The 19,632-nt window shown below is 42.7% G+C and overlaps 1 protein-coding gene and 1 long non-coding RNA gene across 3 annotated transcripts in view; both read right to left on the reverse strand.

Annotated features, from left to right (window-relative positions):
- The window catches only part of LOC105711644 (uncharacterized), a 30,660-nt gene extending 19,054 nt beyond the window's left edge, over positions 1-11,606 (reverse strand). The window contains exon 1 of the long non-coding RNA XR_001106066.3: positions 8,028-11,606. This is a non-coding gene — a long non-coding RNA (uncharacterized LOC105711644). The remainder of the gene's footprint in view (positions 1-8,027) is intronic.
- A 1,424-nt stretch (positions 11,607-13,030) lies between these two features.
- Positions 13,031-17,995, reverse strand: PIGC (phosphatidylinositol glycan anchor biosynthesis class C). 2 transcript variants are annotated; one of them, XM_012444440.3, is made up of 2 exons: positions 15,627-17,995; positions 13,031-14,486 (listed from the first exon to the last, which is right to left on the reverse strand). In XM_012444440.3, exon 2 carries the CDS (start codon positions 14,272-14,274, stop codon positions 13,378-13,380), a length of 897 nt encoding a protein of 298 aa, XP_012299863.1. In that variant the 5' UTR covers positions 14,275-14,486; positions 15,627-17,995; the 3' UTR covers positions 13,031-13,377. The 2 variants fall into 2 exon arrangements, with proteins under 2 accessions (XP_012299863.1, XP_012299864.1); XM_012444441.3 differs by having other exon boundaries at positions 13,031-14,509.
- Between the last annotated feature and the right edge of the window lie 1,637 nt (positions 17,996-19,632).

Consider the following 19,632-nt stretch of genomic DNA (forward strand, 5'->3'; position numbering starts at 1 on the left):
ATTATTAAGGTAATATAGTAAATTTCACCAAATATGTGACCTGAAGCCTTCCCAAAGGTTTGAGATTTAACTCAAATTTTATTTTTTGAAAATGTACGTGGCCTAAATTGGAACTTAAAAGTAATCCTTCTCAAATGAGATCACTCTGAATGTTCTCCCTTTCAGCATATTAAGATAGAAAACTACAAGACAAGAGAGTCAAAGAATCATTCATCAGTTCTATTAACTTCACATCTGACCTAGGTAAGCCCTGGCAAAAGAGGTATGTGGAAGATGCGGGCAGGAACCCCCAACTGTAAAAGGGAGAGTCCTCATTAGTAATGCTCTTTCTTTGGACCACAATTTTTTTTTAAGGATTGGGTTCTCCACTCAAAAATGAAAAATCAGTTTCTTGGTTTAAATATTCATATGGCATGTTACATTTTTTAGTTGTATCCCCAGTCCAGTGACTACCACTTACAATCACTGGCAACTAAGAAAGTTCAAAGGCTGCAAACCAAAGCATCAACTGAAGGTCTTGTATAGCAGGAGGGGATTGAGTTGATGCAAAATAGCACACAGCATGAAGTCCTTTGTCCTTCCCTTCTGCTGTTCCAGGCATTTGATCTTTAAATCAATATTCTTATTGGATAGTGTTCTTCATTCCAATAGACAAAATGTACCTAGATGATTTCATACCACCTCTCCACATAAAAACAGAAGTTGTCAAAGAGAAGTTTTTCTTCAATTCATTTTGTCTTAAACATGGACTTATTTTTATATGCAGTGTTACACAGTTTAGATGTCTAAAACTGAAGTTGACCTGATGAATGATGAGAAGGAAAAACTCCAGTCATAACAGAATGAAATGATAACCTTACTTTTCCTTAACAAAGAAGTATGTTCCCTTCCTTACATTCTACAGGCAAGAAAAAAGAGGGTAGGGGAAAGGGATAGGGGGTCAGCCTGGAATGAAATTAAATTATGCTAAGGTTTGTTAATATGTATTTAGTAAATAGTGTTTCTATGTTTCATAATGTACCTTTCCCCAACTCTTCCTACCTCTACCTCCACGCCTCATGTTTAATAGAGTTGAAAAATTACTCCCTTCTTCAAAGTTAATCATAACTCAGGATAGTCAGCAAGAGCCAAACTATTATGCCTCTAATAAACATAATATTCCTTATATATTTTCATTCCTTTATGCATCAAACATTTCTTGAGTTCATTATGATGTCCTAGACCCTGGGAGCACCAGAGAAGTAACAGAATAAAAGTAGCTTACAAAATAGCTAAATAAGGAATTACAGTGTAGTGCTATAATAAGAGAAAAGTTTGGTTGTCTTTCCAGGGAGAATTGTTCTGACTTCGGTACTGAAGCAGCTATTTGAGTTTTAGCATCCTATTATTAACTTTACCCAACACACACTAATGTTCCAGAACATGGTGATTCTGACTTCTGACAAAGAAAGGAATACTAGAACTCATTTCAGCCAATCAGAAACCGAACTTTTCATTCTGAATGGAATTATATGATTCAAGGTCTAAATCACATAGGTATTGGTAGAGAAAACGGCATACTGGTATCGAAATTGTAAAGTGGCCTGTTTACTTCCCTTTGTGTCCTAACAAAAACGCTTTGGATTCAGGTTCTCCACAGCAGTCTTCCACTGGCCACGGGGAGGGAGCTAGGTCTCCCCAGTCTCCAGCCAGAAAAACTCAGAACATCTAAAGGTATGAAAGATGAAAAGAAGAGAACTAAAGGTAGGAAAAAAACAAATAAAACTTCCAGTCCTTTCCTTATGTGGCTTCCCTGGTAAATGTTTGTAAGCCTTGGAGGCCACAGAAATATTGAGGGGTGTTTCAACAGACATCCTAGAAGCTGAAAGCCAAAAGGAGGTAAGGAAGTAACATCTGATGTTCAGTTACAGGTGAAGAGACTTTTAATGGGTTTGGGACATGATAAACTTCAATGCTCTTTATACTGTAGTTTGAAAAAAAAAAGTTGTACTTGCCAATATCTTTTAGAACTCAGCATTAAGTGCGATTTTTTTAAAATCCTCAGAAAATTGATACCAGATTCTTTAGTGCAGTTTCCTGAGGTTCTGAAGTAAACCTTCTCAACTGTGAATGCATTTTAAAACAATGAACCTCAGTCACAGGAAGTTAAGGTTGCTGAGAAAGAAAAAATTTGTATAGACTTTTATAATGACTAGGGCTTAAATCTGAATAAATCACATTGAGCTTATGACACTGTACCACTCTATGTTTCCTATTTAAAGGGACATACTAGCTGCCTCCATTACCACAGTACAGGTGCTCCATGACGTATGATGGGGTTACAGCTCAATAAACTATCACAAGTTGAAAATATTGTAAGTCAAAAATGCATGCAATACCCTGATGAACCCATGGTAAAGTAAAAAAATCCTAAGTTGGGGAGGATGCAAAGCAAGATGTCCAAACAGAAGTCTCCACTGATTGTTCTCCATGCATGAACACCAAATTTAACAACTATCTACACACACACAAAAACCTTCATAAGAACCAAAAATCAGGTGAGTGATCACAGTACCTGGTTTTAACTATATTGCTGAAAGAAGCACTGAAGAGGGTAAGAAAGACAGTCTTGAATTGCTGACACCACCTCTCCCCCATCCCCTGGCAGCAGCCACACAGTGTGGAGAGAGAATCTGTGCACTTGGAAGGACAGCACAGCAATTGTGGGAGCCTAGAACTCAGTGCTGCTGACACTGGGCAGAACTCAGCAGTTGCCATTGGAGGGCGCCTTTAGACCTCCCCTAGTCAGAGGAGAATTGCCCATCCCAGGTTTCAGAAACAGTTTCGGCTACCTCTACCACCATGGGCTAAAGTACTCTGAGATCCTAAACGAACTTGAAAGCCTGTCTGGGCCACAACAACTGCAACTTCCAGGCAAGTCCTAGTGCTGTGCTGGGCTCAGCCAGTGAACTGGGGAGCACGCGATCTAGTAAGACACCAGTCAGGATGGCTAAGTGCTTATATCACCCCTACCCCAACCCCAGGCAACACAACTTATGGCTCCAAAACAGACTCCTTCCTTTGCTTGAGGAGAGAAGAGGGAAGAGTGAAAAGGACTTTGACTTGCAACTTGGATACCAGTTCAGCCAGAGTAGGATAGGGCACTGGGCAGAATCCTGAGGCCCCCATTGCAGGCCCTAGCTCTTGGATGACATTTCTAGACACACCCTGGGCCAGAAGGGAGCCCACTGCCTTGAAGGGAAGGAGCCAGTCATGGCAGATTTCATCACAAGCTAAATAAAGAGCCTTTGGACCCTGAATAATCAGCAGTAGCCAAATAGTACATACCATGGCCTCAGGTGAGACTCTGAGATGCACTGGCTTCAGATGTGACCCAAAAGGCAAAGGGAAGAATAAAGGGGACTCTGTCTTGAGCTTAGGTGCCAGCTCAGCCACAGTGAGAAATAACATTAAGCCAGCTCTTTGGGTCCCTGATTCCAGTCCTTGGCTCTTGGATGGCATCTCTGGACCTATTCTGGGAGAGGGGAGCCCACTGCCCTGAAGGGTAAGTCACAGGCCTGGCAGCATCCACCAGATGCTGGCAGAAGAGCCCTCGGGCCTTAAGTGAACATTGGCAGTATCCCAGTAGTACTCCTCGTGGGCCTGTGCTGTTGTTGGACATGAAGAGAAACTCCTCTGCCTGGGGAAGGGGAGGGAAGGATGGGAAGGACTTCAGGGGTTTTGGCACCAGGTCAGCCATTGTAGAATACAACACCAGGTAGATTTCTAAAGTTTCCAACTCCAGGTGTGGACTCCCAGACAGCATCTCTGGACTTACCCATGGCCCAGGGGAACTTGAGCTCCTGAGAAAAAGGACACAGCCTGGCTGGTTTTGCTACCTGCTGATTGTAGAGCCCTAGGACCTTGAGCAAACATAGATGGTAGCCAGTTAATAGTTACAGTGGGCCTTGGGCAAGACCCAGTGTTGTGCTGGCTTCACGTCTGACCCAGGGCAGTCCCAGTGATGGCGGCCACAGGGACATTGGTGTCACCCCTCCCCCAGCTCCAGGCAGCTCAGCACAGAAAGGGAGACTCTGTTTGTTTGGAAAAAAGTAAAGGAAGAGAACAAGAGTATCTGCCTGGTAATCTAGAGAATTCTTCTGGATATCATCTAGGACCACCCAGGTGGTACCTCTCTGAGTCTGCAAGAGCCACAGTGTTACTGGGCTTGGGGTATCCCTTAATGCAGATATGGCTACAGTGGCCAAAAACTTAGATCATAACACCCAAGTGCCTTCAAATACCTGGAAAACATTCCCAAGAAGGACAGGTACAAACAAGCCCAGACCAGACACTGACAAGCATAAGACCATCCAGGAAAACATGACCTCTCCAAACTAAATAAGGCATCCGTGACCAATACTGAAGAGACAGAGACTGTGACCTTTCAGCCAAGGAATTCAAAATAGCTGTTTTGAAGAAATTCAAAAAAATTCAAGATACCACAAAGAGGGAGAATTCAGAATACTATCAAATAAATGTAACAAAGAAATGGAAATAAAAGAAGCAAAAATTCTGGAGTTGAAAAATGTCATTGACATATGGAAGGATGCATCTATCAGAGGCTCTTAGTAGAACTGATCAAGCAGAAGAAAGAATTAGTGAGCTGGAAGCCAGGCTGTTTGAAAATACATAGAGGGGACAAAAGAATAATTCCAAGTTGAACCATTGTATGTCAGAGACTATCTGTAAATGTTGGTTTTTGTTATTGTTTTTGATGCTACAAGTTACTATTGAATCTAAATACTGTCAACATATTAAGATCAGACTAGGTGGCAGGCTACTGGTTATGTCAACTATAAACTCCTACTCCCACACTCAGTTTTTAATCAAATCAAATTTTACAGTACAATTATATCACATCCTAGTTTTCAGCCCTGGTTCCTATCTTCACTGAACCTCATGAACATGAGCCATGAGTAGATAGTAAAGAAAGCCTCAGCAAGGCCCGGAAGAACAAAGAGACCTAAGAATCCGCAAGGCAGTAGCCAAGAAGTCACTAATGTGGGTTCTGCCTTTCAAAACAGCTACAAACGAAGTATTTTGATGTTCTACATAACATTATCAAAAAATTAGCCTTTCAGGCATTTAGGGGCTATATTCCCTTCTCATTTTTTTGTTTTGTTTTGTTGAGATGGAGTCTCACTCTGTCACCCAGGCTGGAGTGCAGTGGCATGATCCAGGCTCACTGCAACCTCCGCCTCCTGGGTTCAAGCGATTCTCATACTTCAGCCTCCAGAGTAGCTGGAACTACAGGCACTCGCCACCACACCCAGTTAATTTTTGTATTTTTAATAGAAATGGGGTTTCACCATGTTGGCCAGGCTGGTCTTAAACTCTTGACCTCAAGTGATCGGCCCACCTCAGCCTCCCAAAGTGCTGGGTTTACAGGTGTGAGCCTCCGTGCCTGACCTCTTTGTTGTTATCTCTGAGGGTACACTCAGAAAGCAATGGACAGCAAGTTAGAGCCAAAGAGATGGTTCCTTCTGCCTATTTTTTTCTTTTAAAGACAAAAATACTCTCAGCTACACCCACAAAATCTTCTCAGTGCCTTAAGGATCTATTTATTTTGCAACTTAAAAAGAGTAGGAGGCCCACAGTGTTCCCACTGACCAGAGTCCAAAGGTCACTTGAGCCTGGCACAAGGCCATAGGGCCATCCTGGAGTGCCAAGCACTGAGCCAACAGAGCTTGTAAATCAGAAGCAGGTTTCACAGGAGCCCGAGGGACCTCAGCACTGGCAAAATCGATGTGTCCCATCATTCTAATAGCATTGTGGTCAAAGAATTACAGAGCTACTTTGTTTAGGGCAGAAGATCTTAGGCTCATACTGGATGTCACTTGATTCTCAATGCCAATTGGTGCCAGTTGGTGGCAGAAAAGGCCATTTGTCTTTCTAAGCCCTTTCCTTGGGTACTTTTACCCCTGCATTACCTGATGGGCATGAGGAGGAAGAACCAAATAGTGTTGCCAGACTTGTGGGAAATGGCTGCTTCCTGACTACCCCCACCTCTGGGGAATTATCTCATTAATCATAGTAACATACCTGGAGGAAAATGGTGCTTTAATTTTGTTGATGATTGTTATTGTTTGTCAAGGTTAGCAAACCAACATTGATGGCATCTGTGAGTTACAAAAGGGAATAAAAAGCAGAAAGTATAGGCATGGTCTAAGGTAGCATGCCCCAGCCAGCCTTTAGCTGTTTCTCATCTGCCTCTGCCCTGCAGCTGAGTTCTCCTGAGCCCTCTTGGTGGCCAATGGAGTATGCCTTATCAGGCCCGACCTTCCACAGAATGTTGGTCAAACCGTGGCCCTCACCTAGGCTCTGATCAAATTTTTAGAACACTACAATGACACTGCTTGCTACTGGAAGTTTGCACTGTTCTGAGGAAGTTTGTGACATTATCCCCAAAAGGTCCTTGTCAAAATGCACAGTGCCCAGAGATTTAGCACATTAATCCCATCAGAGAGCAATAATATGCTCATGAGGATGTGACAAGGCCTACACTCTGAGAACATATCTCCTTCAAGGTAAAGAGGAAGCCCCCAAAATTCACCCCTCCTTACCCACCCACTCACACGCTCACTACCACTATCTGCCTTACACTTACTGGGACTTATATCACTAACCCTTTATCCCAGCCCGTGTCAATCATCCAAGAACCCGTGGACTTCTAGGTCATCCTCCACACTAATTTCCATGCAGTTCTGTACGTTCCTATTCTGTCCTCCCATCTCTCCCAAACTTCTGTAACCCTTCCACTGTCTCCTCTATAATTCACTGCCCATGATCAACAAAATTCCCTATATCTTCAACCTATTCTCTGGATATGCACTTCAGAATCTTACTCTAACAAACGAGTTTCTAAAAGCACTGCCTGCCATTGATCATTTTCAAAGGTGGCAGCTTGTCTCCCACAGCCCTCACACTGCTAAGCCCGAAGTGGGACAGTTATCCTCATTTTCTGTTTTCAGACCATTCTTCCTTCCCCTTCCCTAAAAACCTTTGACCCTCATGGCATCAGATTATAGCACACACGACCTTACATATTGCTTTTAACTACCAATGCCCAATTCATTCTCCTTATTTCTTAATGGTTTTAGCTCCGGTTTCACTGTCACTCTCTGCAGTGATACTCCTGTTTTAATTCTTGAATATTTTCATTTGCTTGTTGGTAATCCACCCCCACCCTGCCTCTCATTTTCTTGACTTTGCTCTTTCAATGATCTTTTTATTTCTTCTACTTGAGTGCTAAGTAGTGAAATCTTGCAATGATCTTGCTCTCCACTCTCTCTCAGCTACTCATTTCCAAAACTAGAACCTTGTCTTTCCCCACTCTCTCATCTCCATATCCCATCTTTCTAGCCTACTTCTATTGTTTTAATCTCTTGGATCTCCAATCCATTGACCATTTTGTTGTCCCTCATCCCTCTGTCCTTCACCCTTCTTAAGGCTCACTCTCCTTGCCCAACTTAAATTCCATGGCCCATCATTATCATCATGCCCATGCATATAAACCTGTCTCCTTGCCCTTCTCTCAATTTGCTAAAACCACCACTCTGGGTAAATCTAACTACCTACTCTGGTTTGCACCCATGTAACTGTACATGGTCTGGAAAGCACACACACACAAGCAAAGACACAAAGCTAGGTTAACTGGTTTCACTTTAATCACCACCATACTCAAATGAGCCCTTAATACTGCCAAGCAATTATACTAAGCATCCCTAGTTCATTCACCCTCCCAATGTCCTAAGTTGTTTCACACCTTTTCTCTCACTCCCCCATCCTCACTCTCAGCTGATTCTTTGCCTCCAACTTCCCTGAGAAAATTGAAGCAATCATCAGAAAAGAACTCCCAAAGAATCTCATCACCGCACCTACCCATTTACTAACACCCATATTCCTCTACTCGTCTTCCCACTTGTTCCCATAGATCAACCATCCCTGTCCTTGTCAAAAGCTAGGCTTTGCATTTGTGCACTTACATACTGCAGAATATTTCCCCAGCAATTCTTTCCTCTCTCACACCATCAACTGTCAACTCTCTACCATTTCATTCCAATCAGGGTACAAACATGCTCTTTTTTTCGTCTTCACTTTCCCTTTCAGTTTCTGTCCTATTTCCTGGCTCCCCTTTAAAGCGAAACTATAAAGCTGTCTGTACTTGCTGCTAAATTTCTCTTCTATTCTCTCTTAAACCCACACCAAACAGGTTTTTATTCCCAGAACTCCAACAAAAACCTGCTCTTTTAAATGTAAAGGTCAATTTTCAGATGTCTTACTTGCTTTATCATGGTTTTATCTGATCACATTTGATCACCCGCTCCTCTGGAGACACATTCAGCACTTGGATTCCAGGACACAGAACTCTCTTGATTTTCCACTTGCCGCAGTGGTTTTGCTGTCAAAATATTTTTGCTGCTTCTTTTCCTCAACGTTTTACTTTTGAGTTCTTGGTCCTCTTCTCTGTCTATACCCATTTCCTTGGTGATCTCATTCAGTCTCACAGCATTAAATACCATGTATATTATCAACAAATCTCAAATTTATATCTCAATTTCATACATCTCTCTCAAACTTCAAGCTCATTTTCCTATTCCCTACTCAACATTTCAGGCTGAATGTCTTCAAGACATTTCCTACCCTACATGCCCCAATCTAAACTCCTAATCTTCCTCCCAAAAATCTCCAGTTGCCATCCCTCTGCCCCCATCTCAATTAATGGCATATCCATATTTCAGTTTGCTCAGGGGAAAAAAAAATCTTAATTTACAACCCTTATCTTTCTTTCACACCCTACATCTAATACATCAGGTGGCCCCAGTGGCTTTACTTTCAAATTATATCTAGAATATGACCATTTTCCACCACTTCCTCTGCCATCCTCTGTTTTGAGCCACCATCATCCCTTGCTTGGATTACTGCAAGAACCTCCTAATGCTTCCTCCTGTGTCTACTCTTGCCCCATGGCAACCAGAATGAGCCTTTCAAAATATGTATCCTCTTTTTCTCCATGATCCTCCAATGGCTCCCATCTCAGAGTAAAAGCCATCCTTTTAACAGCTGACAGTGTCATACATAATGGAGCTTCCCACATTACCTCATCGTCTGCTGCTCACTCCACTCCAGCCACACATGCCAAGTATTCTCCTGCTCAACCCTTTTGCAGCAGCTCTTCCCTCTGACTGGGATGCTCTTCCCCAGGGAACCTGAACTATTCCCTTATTTCCTTCAAGTCTGGCTAAAGGTTATCTCTTCCATGAGACCTATTCTGACCTCTTTATTTAATACTATGCCACTTTTTTCTTTTTTCCATGGCACTTTCTTCCATTTATGTTTAGTATCTGTCTCCTCCTGCTACAATGTAAGCTCTACTGGATCAAGACACTTTGTTGTCCTTTTTATTCATAGACATATTCCAAGCACACAGAACAGTATTTGTCATACAGTAAGTGCTCAAAAAATATTTATTGACAATAAATTCCTGAAGCCACACATTATAAAATCTGAATGGTAGGAAGTGAGTAGAGGGAGGCCTATATAGACACTAAATATTTTGTTGGATATTAGGGGAAGAGAATAAGAGATAAAGGGAATGATGAGGGATTTGACAAAGCATTAGCAACTGCCTACCATCATTGTTTAGTCCTGGGTGCAATTCAGGCACAAGCACAGACTGTGTGTAAGAAAAGCAAAGAATTAGCCTAAGCTGGCAACGTAGCCTTAGGCGATACTTAACCCACGCTGAGTCTCAGTCTCCTCCACTGTAAAGTGGAAACAAAACCTCTTACAGGATCGTCATAAGAAATAAATACAATTATATATATATATTTGTATATAACATGCATAGCACATTACCCCACATGCATTGGGTGCTACAAAATACAGGTGCTATTATTTGTCAAACCCCAGAATGCTATTTACCTCCTGAATTTATGGAGACCTCGGACTCAGTAATTCAGGTTAGTTATTTCCCAAACCACAATTCAGCAAGAATTTCAAGACTCATTGCATTTCATTATAAAAAGGGAAATCAGTAACTTCCACAAGATGGCACTGTGTCCCAGCTCTTTTTCTCTAAATTCAATGGGTTTGAAATTTTGTATAATTGTGTAACTGATGCCCTCTGCTGACTTGTTTTCTTTTTCTTATCCTTGAGCTTTTGGCTTAGAGGATGTAAATGATGGCTCAATATGCATCCTCTATATGCTCAGTATGAATTATTAAATCCACAGTGTAAGCCAGCTGGCCAAAGTCTTTCTCAAAAGTTTACTGACACCAATATGATATTCACACAGGACCACCATGCATGTTGCTACAGCCAGATGCACATGCCTTCTAGTTACATGTCAATCATAAATCAGCTGCATCATGTCACAAAATAAAGTGCACCTGTCATCCTATAGCTCTACCTCTCCTTAATCCCTTCCATACCAACTTTAATCCTTGGCATGATTTCAGAGGGGTGAGCAAAGCTGCCTCGCCATTCCTCTCTCCTTGATCTCACTTGCCACACCACCCTCCAGCCTCATCTGTAACTTAGCTTGATAAGAAGCAGAGCTGGGAGGAAGGGTGCAGAGGGAGAAGGGGAGACAGTTTCTTATGCAGGCAAGTATTTGGCAGGCTGGGATTTAATTCCATTGCTACTGTAAACTTTTCCTCCTCACCTTTCCTCTTTTCCCATACACCCCACAGTATTCTCTAAAAATATAAATCATTAATATTCTACTTACACCCTTTCAGTGTGGTTTAAATATAAGAGACTGACTAGATCACTGAATTTAAGTGATGAGTAACTTCCCAGACAACTGTCATACTACTTTATACCAACTGTCTTCTTGGCGCGAATCCCTGTGCCCACAGCAGCCAAAGGGGCATGCCACAGGTGAGCCTCATCAGCCTTCTAATGGCCGCACACAGGGCTCTGGATTGCTTGATATTTTCTTTTTCTTTCTTTCTGTTTTTTTTTTTGAGACGAAATCTTGCTCTGTTGCCAGACTGAAGTGCAGTGGTGTGATCTTGGCTCACTGCAACCTATATGTGAATGGTATACACACTTCATGTGTGTGTATATATCTATATATACAAACTTATATATGGCTGTTCTCCACTGCCAGGATGCATCAGGTTCTGTGCACTCTGGCACATACTGTTCATTCTAGCCGTAATAACCTTCTCCCCACAGCCACCACTTTTCTATCCAAATTAAGTTTGCTGCCTCACCCTTCAACCTTGCATCTATCCCACAACTCTCCATCTCCCACAATCTCCACAGGGAATTTCTACAACCACAAAATTGTGTAAGATCAGGGCCTGAGTGACTCCAACTACTATACAGTGTGACATGGAAAAGCTGAAAATGATAGTGCAGACATATTAAGTCATCCCACCAAGGAACTATTCTTGAAAGTTTCAGAAACTTTCTGGTCACCGACATGCACAGTTGCTACCTGAGTTCCCTGGACAATCACAAATGCATTCAAATAACTGTATTAATACAGATAAACAAAAACTACAATTTCATAGAACTCTTTTCTATCTTCAACCACCAACACCTAGCCCTGTTCCTGATATGGACTATAGAATCATTATGAGGCATGTCTCTTTTGAGACATGAGGCCAAACCAGGAGCAGGCAGTGGACAGATACTTTGGGCTCCACAGGTTAGTTGCTGAAACCTTTCTCTCCTCGTTGGCCAGTGTCCTTGGATATAGAAAGCAGTCCAATTGACCTTACAGCAAACCACCAATTTTTACCATAAAACACAATATGCATCTGTCCAAATAAAACTCTGAAAGTGAGATGACAAAAGCTGAAGACACTAGTTCAAAATCATGTCCCAGACATTTTTTGAGACATTTATGTTCACAGAAATAAAAAAGTTACTTTTTAGGAATTCCACTCCCTGACGAAATTTCTGATTTGAAATTAATTCCTACTGATAAAAGGACAATACAGAAACTTGCCCCAAATCAATTACCACAGGAATAACCACCTATCCTGGGAGGTACCTGCTGCATCTGGCACCTTATCTTTGCTCTCTTCAAGTTTTCTTACGTGTCAATAACACCTAATACATTAGTGCTATTACATAGTGCTAATGCTCATACATAGTGCTTCGTGTCAGGCATTCTTCAAAGCATTTTGCATAGATCCCATTTACCACAATTCTAGAGGTACTTTTCTTCCCACTTTACAGATGAAAACTGAGACACAGAACAGTTGTTGCTTAAGATTTGATAATTTATTTCCTCCTTAGACAAGCTGGATTGCTCCCCATTACCTGATTAATTTAAACTTGAGACAGAATATACAAGTCAGATTTCGCATTAAAAATCAGATATACAGTTACTGGGATTTCATTTAGAATCCCATCTGGAATTCTAAGGTCTAAAGCTAGGCGCAAACTGTGAATAGAAACTATCAGTTGGAGCACAGTAGCAGTTGTCTACATTGGACATCTCCATAGTTGTTCACAGTTGCCACCAGTCACACAAAGTATGCCAGTTCCACTTGCTTCCATTACTGACCTGGCCTCTAAAGGCCTTCACCACATTGCCCTAAAACCATCATCTGCCTACTCGTCTCCCCTATCCTCCAAGACTAAGCTCAAATGTCACCTCCTCTCATAAGTATTTCCTAATTATTCCAGCTGAAATTTATCCCCAGCTTCTGAATTCCCCCTAGCATTCTGCTTATTATGACACATCACACTCTCCTTTTTAATTAGTTGTGTATATGCTTCCCTAAGAACAAGGTAGAAACTCTGAGTCAAGGTTAAGTAACCAATTCTGTGATCTTGGGCAACAAAACTGAACATCCTGTGTTCTAGGACTTGAGCCCTAGATAAATCAAAGAGTGAGCATTAGCACACTGAAAAGGGTAGAGAGAAGTGACTTTACGTACACACACACACACACATACACACATTCTCTCTTCACTTTCATGCTCTTCTGTCTGCCTACTATTTACGGAAAAATCGAGACAATTTGATGAATGTGTTATTTTTTTAATAGAAACCACATCACTTCATATGTTACAGTGTGTAATTCAAGAGAGCCCCAGAAAGTTTTTTCATCCACAAAATAATAGAAAGGATGAGCTCCCTTACCACCCAGGGAGTTTTGAAATAAGACCTCCCTGGAAATTCCATGCTGCAGTTGACGTTCTACCAACTTTTCCTTGTCTTCAGCCTTTGGTTCATTTTTTTGTTTTGATCTCTGTTCTCTTACCACAATGACATGCTGCTTCCAGAATGGAACTCTGTCTTCAAGTTTTATACTAGTTAAGAGGCTAGTCTATCAGCTTGCCTTAATATGTAATGGATGTCCTAATTTAGCTGAGGAACCTGGACAAGTCTTCCTTGATTTCAGCTTCATCCCAAGGCCCATGAATGTTTTCTTTAAAAAGCTGCAAGCGAATGAGGTAGAATGGACAGAGACATGAGATCGATACCAGCAGAAGGGCAAAGAGTGTGGCTCCCACAGCACTAATGGACAGGAGGCCTCCCAAGGCTGAAAGCGCAAAAAGCAGTGTGACCCCCACATAGCTCCGCGGAGTACATGCCTTTAGTTTCTTCTGTAACATGGGCCATAAGGCAAAAATCTGAATGGCAAATGTCACCATGATGAAGGCATGCAGGGACCGGGGAAGGCGTGATGCCAAGCATACAGAAGCAAAGATGGCCATGTTCAAGGACAGTGTGCTTGATACAATGGCAGCATTGGCACCATAGTCAAAAAAGATGAGATGTCCTAACAGCATGAAGACTGACATGGCATAGATGGTGTCAGTGCTGACAGATTCTGTCAGGGTCTTTAGCACTGGTGAAAACCCGTAAGTGAAAGTAATGAAGACTAGGGCACTCTTCAGGTCAGCCCACCGTGTCTGCCCACTCTTCCTTCGCCCTTCACCTCCATCAATGAGATCGAACAAAACATACCCAATCAGTGAAGAAGCCAGGCCAGTCCCAAAAAGCCAATGGGGGGCCAGAAGACCCTCATCCATGTACCACCAGATAACTACAAAAACACAAACACTGCACAGCTGCTGGATCACCACACTGGACTCAAATACCACAGCCCAATATTGGTATTTCCGAGCATGGATGTTTTTCCGAAGCTCTTCCAGGAACCGCCGGTCCACATAGTTATCTGGAAAGGGCTGTCGCTCATACAAGATCTTCTGCCACTTGACCTCCTTGGTGTTAGTTACAGGTTGGGCACACATCATCCTTTCATTCAAACTCAGGCCAGTTTAATCATTGCCCTCACAGAAGTCCAGGTGGTTCCTGTTCTCTATGAAGTTTTGAAATGAGATCTCCCTGGAAATTCCACGCTGTGGTTGATGTTCTACTGAACTTTCCTTGTTTTCAAAGGCAGCAACCCAGGCTAGGCCTACAACAGATGAGTTTGTCTCTGAGGCAGGACAACACAGCCAAGTTCCTAGAAAAAGAGAGACTGTGAACCTATGAAAGTTGTGAAAGGTCAAGGGTAGTACTGAGTTAAAGCCAAATCATTCAGTTTACTAAAAGTCTGAGCAAAATGTATGTGGTAGTCACCTTATCAATTTGGGATATTAAAACTGCATTTCAGATTTGAAAGTTGTAATTCCTTGAATAATAATATACATCTGTTAGCTATCACTTATTGAGTGCCTACTATGTGCTAAGTGCCTTGTGTATCTTCTTTCACTTAATCCTCATAACCTTGCAAGTTAGTATTAGTCCTGCTTTAGTAAAAAAGTTGAGATTCGAGAAGCTTAAGTAACTTTGCCCTAAGGTAACAGAGCAGAGCCAGCATTCAAACCAGTCTTATCACAAAGCCTGTGTCTCACATTGTATTTCCCTCTAAACCAGTTCATAACTCACTGGTTCACATACCCCTCAGGTATATCACATTGCATGCTTATATATGCATTTGTGTAAATTTATAGGGATAATATCCATAGCTTTCACTGGTTCTCAAAGGCATGTTGTTTATATTTTTAAAGTTTCCGATCCAAAGACAATAAATAGTAAGCTGCACTATACAGAAAGATACGAGTGCTACAGTTTGTTTAGCCAAAATCAAAGACTCAAAGAAACTAGACTTTTCTTCCATTAGCTGAGCTTAGCATACTTTAAAGAGCTATCATTCTACTCAAAACGGCGAAAACACTTGGCGAGGATCGAAGAAGATAATCATCCCTGTTTCACAATGGGAAAACTAAGAGTCAGAAACACCACAGCCATCCGGCAAATTAGAGGAAAAAAATCTCATATTGCCCGACCTAACTTCTTCCATGAAGACCACAAGTGTTGCTTGGCAAGCCAGACACCGTTATCCCCCTCTCTGCTGCGGGGATCCCAGTCCAGGAATCTCAAGACTGCCGCCGGAGCTGGAGGGTCTGCGGCGCCCAAAAGGGCAGCGCCCGCCAGCAAAGTGGGGTTGGGAGGGGACAGGATAGGACAGGGTGACCCCAGGGGCGCGCCATCACTCTCCGGGTCTCCCACTCCCGCTGCCGCCCCTCACCCAGTCTTAGGCCTGCGGGGGACAGCAGAGGAGAGGGAGCCCCGGAAACACTGACGATTACACGGAACCCACCTGCCCGAGAATTCCCGGGGATGCGCAGCTTGGGGCGGCGGCCCTCAGCCTTTTTCCCCCTCCGGTGTGCCGGGGCTGCGACTGTGGCCGAGTACTTCCGGGTCCGCCGCAGTCTCCTCTGCGAGGGTGCGGTTCCCCAGCTGAGCCACCGCGACGAGGCTGCTGCCCTCTCCTGGCTGCTCAGAGACCTCCAGGCTCCTCTCCTGAAGATCGGCCTAAACCCGAACAACTCTAAACCTAGGAAAGCAAATCCCCAGCAATGCCCTACAGCAAAACGGGATGTGCCATCTGAAGGGCTGGGTAAAGCAGGAGAGGGACAGGTAAAGAGGCTGGGCCAGTAGGTGAGCGATAATGGCCACTTTTGTTGCTCTCCTTTTATTAAGTCAGGCCCTCAGCTAGGGACTTCCCTGCATCCATGCCTTCATTCCACAGATACTGGCTGAATGCCTGCAGGTAGCAAGCCCTGTTTGGGGTGCTCATGATACAGCCGTGAATGAAACACAAAAATTGCTGCTCTTGTGCATTGATCTTTACACTGATTATATCATCTCCCCTCTCAAAGAGGACAAATCTAAAGCTTAGATAAGTTGTATTTGTCCAAAGACAGACACCTGGGAAGTAGATGAACAGAGATCAATATCCAGTTGTCTATAGCTTCAAAGCTTGGTTTTTTCCTGTTTACCTCCTAAGAGGGGTGAGGAGAAGATTGCTAATTCAAGTGAGTTCATGGAAATTTTAAAGGATGTATAAACATGGAGGTAATAAAGAAACAAAGGGATGTAGTAAAACACAGGATACACTGGAAACAAAAGTTAGAAAACATGACCCATTTTCTAGCTCCGTGACTCAAGTCAAATCACACTATCTGATGTTTGATTTCTTCATCAGTAAAATGGAGATGACACTATTTGCACTTGGCTACTTCATGGGATGGCTAAAGAGTTAAATATAAAATATAAAAATGTTTTGTAAAGTGTTTACTATATGGTTCCTGTTAGCTGACTTTGGCCATCATAATGAGAGCAATGTTCAAGTGTGATACATTCTGTAAAAATGATCTCTGTTTCCCTCTAGGCTTCTGTTCCAAAATTTGACAAGATTCCTTGGCTCAGTGAGGCCAGCCTTGTAAACAAGCCATTAGTGCTCAGCCTCCCCAGAAGGTAACCTCTCAGCCACTGACGGCAAAAGTTTTACGAAACGTCTCACAGAAGATGATTTCGTCTTAAGGGATGGGGACAGTTATCAGAGGGCACATTGGATTCACTGGGAAACCCAAGCCAAGTGCTTTAAAAGTAGAAATATTCTGGGTTTCTCAGATGAAAATTATCGCTGAATATAGGCCTTACTCTTAATAAGCACTCTATCACTTAGTGCTTTTGTTTTTTAAGACTTTGTTTGAGTTTCTTGAAACTCTGATCGTCTGCTTTAGATATGTTCAAAATTATGTAAAAATAACACAAGTGAATAATGAGCACTTGAAAGCACTTGTGCATTTTGTTCTGAAAATACATAAACTGTCTACCTGTTTACTGAGAATGTGATTTTTTTTTCATGTGTAGTAGACAAAGCAAAGGTGTGTGTTACTAAAGTGGGGATTTGGAGAGAATGGCCAGCAGAGATGAGATCTCAAATGATTTCCCTCTCTACCACTGCCACTAAACAACGTAAGGGAATTTTACCTGTAGACACTCTTCTCAAAACACTTCCATCCTCTTCCTCACCCCACCTTTTCTCCACTGCTTTAGTCTGAAATTTTCACATTTTTACCATCAAAAGTCTAGAACAATAAATTCCCATCTTTATAGAATAGTAACTCTGTATGTAATTTTGAGGCACTCTCCTACAATCCTATTAGTCCTACTACTTCTGGACAAACTGCTATATGACACAAAAATCCGTTTTTCAAAGTCGCAGGAATTACATGTCTAGGGAGCATTTCAACTGTCTCTTGAAATAATTGGGCTACCTTTTTCCTCCTCCACTTTTGATGAAATGGTTCCTAAGTGTAGTGATAAACCCCACTCTGGGAAGGGGACATGGAAGGAAGGGTGGGTGTGAAGTAATGTTGGGGTGAATGGGAGAAACCAGAAGGAGGGCAGAGAAAGGGCAGGCACGGAGGCCATTCGAAAGGCACATCACAGACTAAAAATGATTGACTCCTTGGCATATGAGACAGCTCGTCAAAGCCAGACTCCCCAAAAAGAGTTTCTCCTCCTGCTGGCAACTACCATGTACCCTCCTGCCCATGGATAAGTGACTTCATAAGTGACTTCCCATCACTCTCTCCACATCCACACTTTAGTAACGCTTTGCTTTGTCTACTACATGTTAAAAAAAAATCACATTCTCAGTAAACAGGTAGACAATTTGATGTATTTTCAGAACAAAATGCACAAGTGCTTTCAAGTGCTCATTACTCGGTTGTGTTATTTTTACGTAATTTTGAATTTATCTAAAGCAGACGATCAGAGGTTCAATAAACTCAAAGGCCTATTTAGGAAACGAAAGCGCTAAGTGATAGAGTGCTTACTAGGAGTTGTTAACACTGCGCAGATCAGCGTGAGTAAGGGCAGTCTAGCATAATTTAATTGAGGATGGGACACAAACTCACAGGCCTATGACAGTCAGATGAGGGGCATCACGAGTACAGCCGGCCAGACAGGACTGCGGTGAATGGGAAATCACCTCTCCCTTTCAGCCCACCCCCACCCCAGCAGTGTTATCTGCAGCCCTGTGAGTTCAGAGGGCAAATCCACTGGGTTTTCTAACAGTACTAGAAATCTGGATGTTTTATGTGAAATTGCTAGTGTTTGATCTAATAGGGTACTATCCCACCATCACATAGTACCCCCATGCCCATTAGATCTGCCCTAGCAGCCAAGAGCAAAGCGTCTTTGTGCATGGCTCTCTTGCCCTCAGCTCCCTTGGTCTCTAATTATACAAGCCTTTGGCAGAGGGTGGCCATCAGGGAGAACAGTAGGCCCAGAATACAACTGGGCATCTGCAGCGCCTGTTCACTTTCACAGCCAGGTCCTGGAGGGTCAGAGCAGACAGTCTGTTGACAGCCAGCTGGAAAGGGTAGTTTTTCCTCCAGCCAGCCAAACCTAAGCTAGGTGCAAAGAGAAATCACCTTATGCAGGCAGTAAAGCTCCACTCATCGCTATTCTGGGAGGATTGGGGTAGCTGTCTCAATTCTTGTTTAGAAAAATGGAGTTAACCTATCTCACAAGAATTCTAAGATGACAAACAACATCTTTGAGGTGCCCTGAGCTCTCAGGAGGACAAGAAAAGACTATAAAGTCTTTTGAAAGGATGGTTTGTTTAAATACCAACAGATCTTAAGAATTAGAAGCTCCTCATGTGGCCCAAAGCTCTGGGTTCCAAGGTGTTTATTTTTGGCAAAGCCCCTTTCTGAGACTTTGGGAGAAAGTTCTCAATGTGCCTTAAGTATTACATACCCTTAAGCAAATGCAGAACAGTCTGAAAAAGATAAAGGAACATTTAGCCAAATATGCTCAGAGTAATTCCAACTGAGAGCACTGGAAACACACCTGTGGGGTTGGAGGAGGCGAGGCTGGGCTGTAATGAGAAGTGCCTGTACTGACCTACTTCCTTCAAGGATTCCCTCAGGTTGGTCTGACAGTTTTGAAGCCACACTCATCATCAGTCTCCAAAGCCCTTCAGGTCACACTAAGGTCCTGTTTATGTAAGATTATTGTGTGCTGAAGGGGTTCAAAACTGGCCTCCTGGTGTCTCCTGGTTAAGTCCAAGGCAGCCTATTCCTATATCAAAGACAAAGTCCCTGAGGGAACTCATGTCAGACCCACCTCCTCCAGTCTCATAGGGCCCACGGAAATGTGAGAAGAAATGAAACAAGAAATGCCTCCTAAACATCAAACTCCTTTCATATGCCTTTGTTTTCAATGAATAATGGACAATGAAATCTTTCCTCATTAGAGAGGAGATGCGTTCTTGGCAAAACTGCCAGCATTCTGAGTTTCCATTT

This window comes from Aotus nancymaae, unplaced genomic scaffold, assembly GCF_030222135.1.
Source record: "Aotus nancymaae isolate 86718 unplaced genomic scaffold, 86718_ANA_hifiasm-v0.15.2.pri h1tg000108l, whole genome shotgun sequence".
NCBI lineage: Eukaryota > Metazoa > Chordata > Mammalia > Primates > Aotidae > Aotus > Aotus nancymaae.

Excerpts from the sequence above, each read along its gene's own strand:
- PIGC (XM_012444440.3), bottom strand. The coding sequence starts at position 14,274 with ATGATGTGTGCCCAACCTGTAACTAACACCAAGGAGGTCAAGTGGCAG.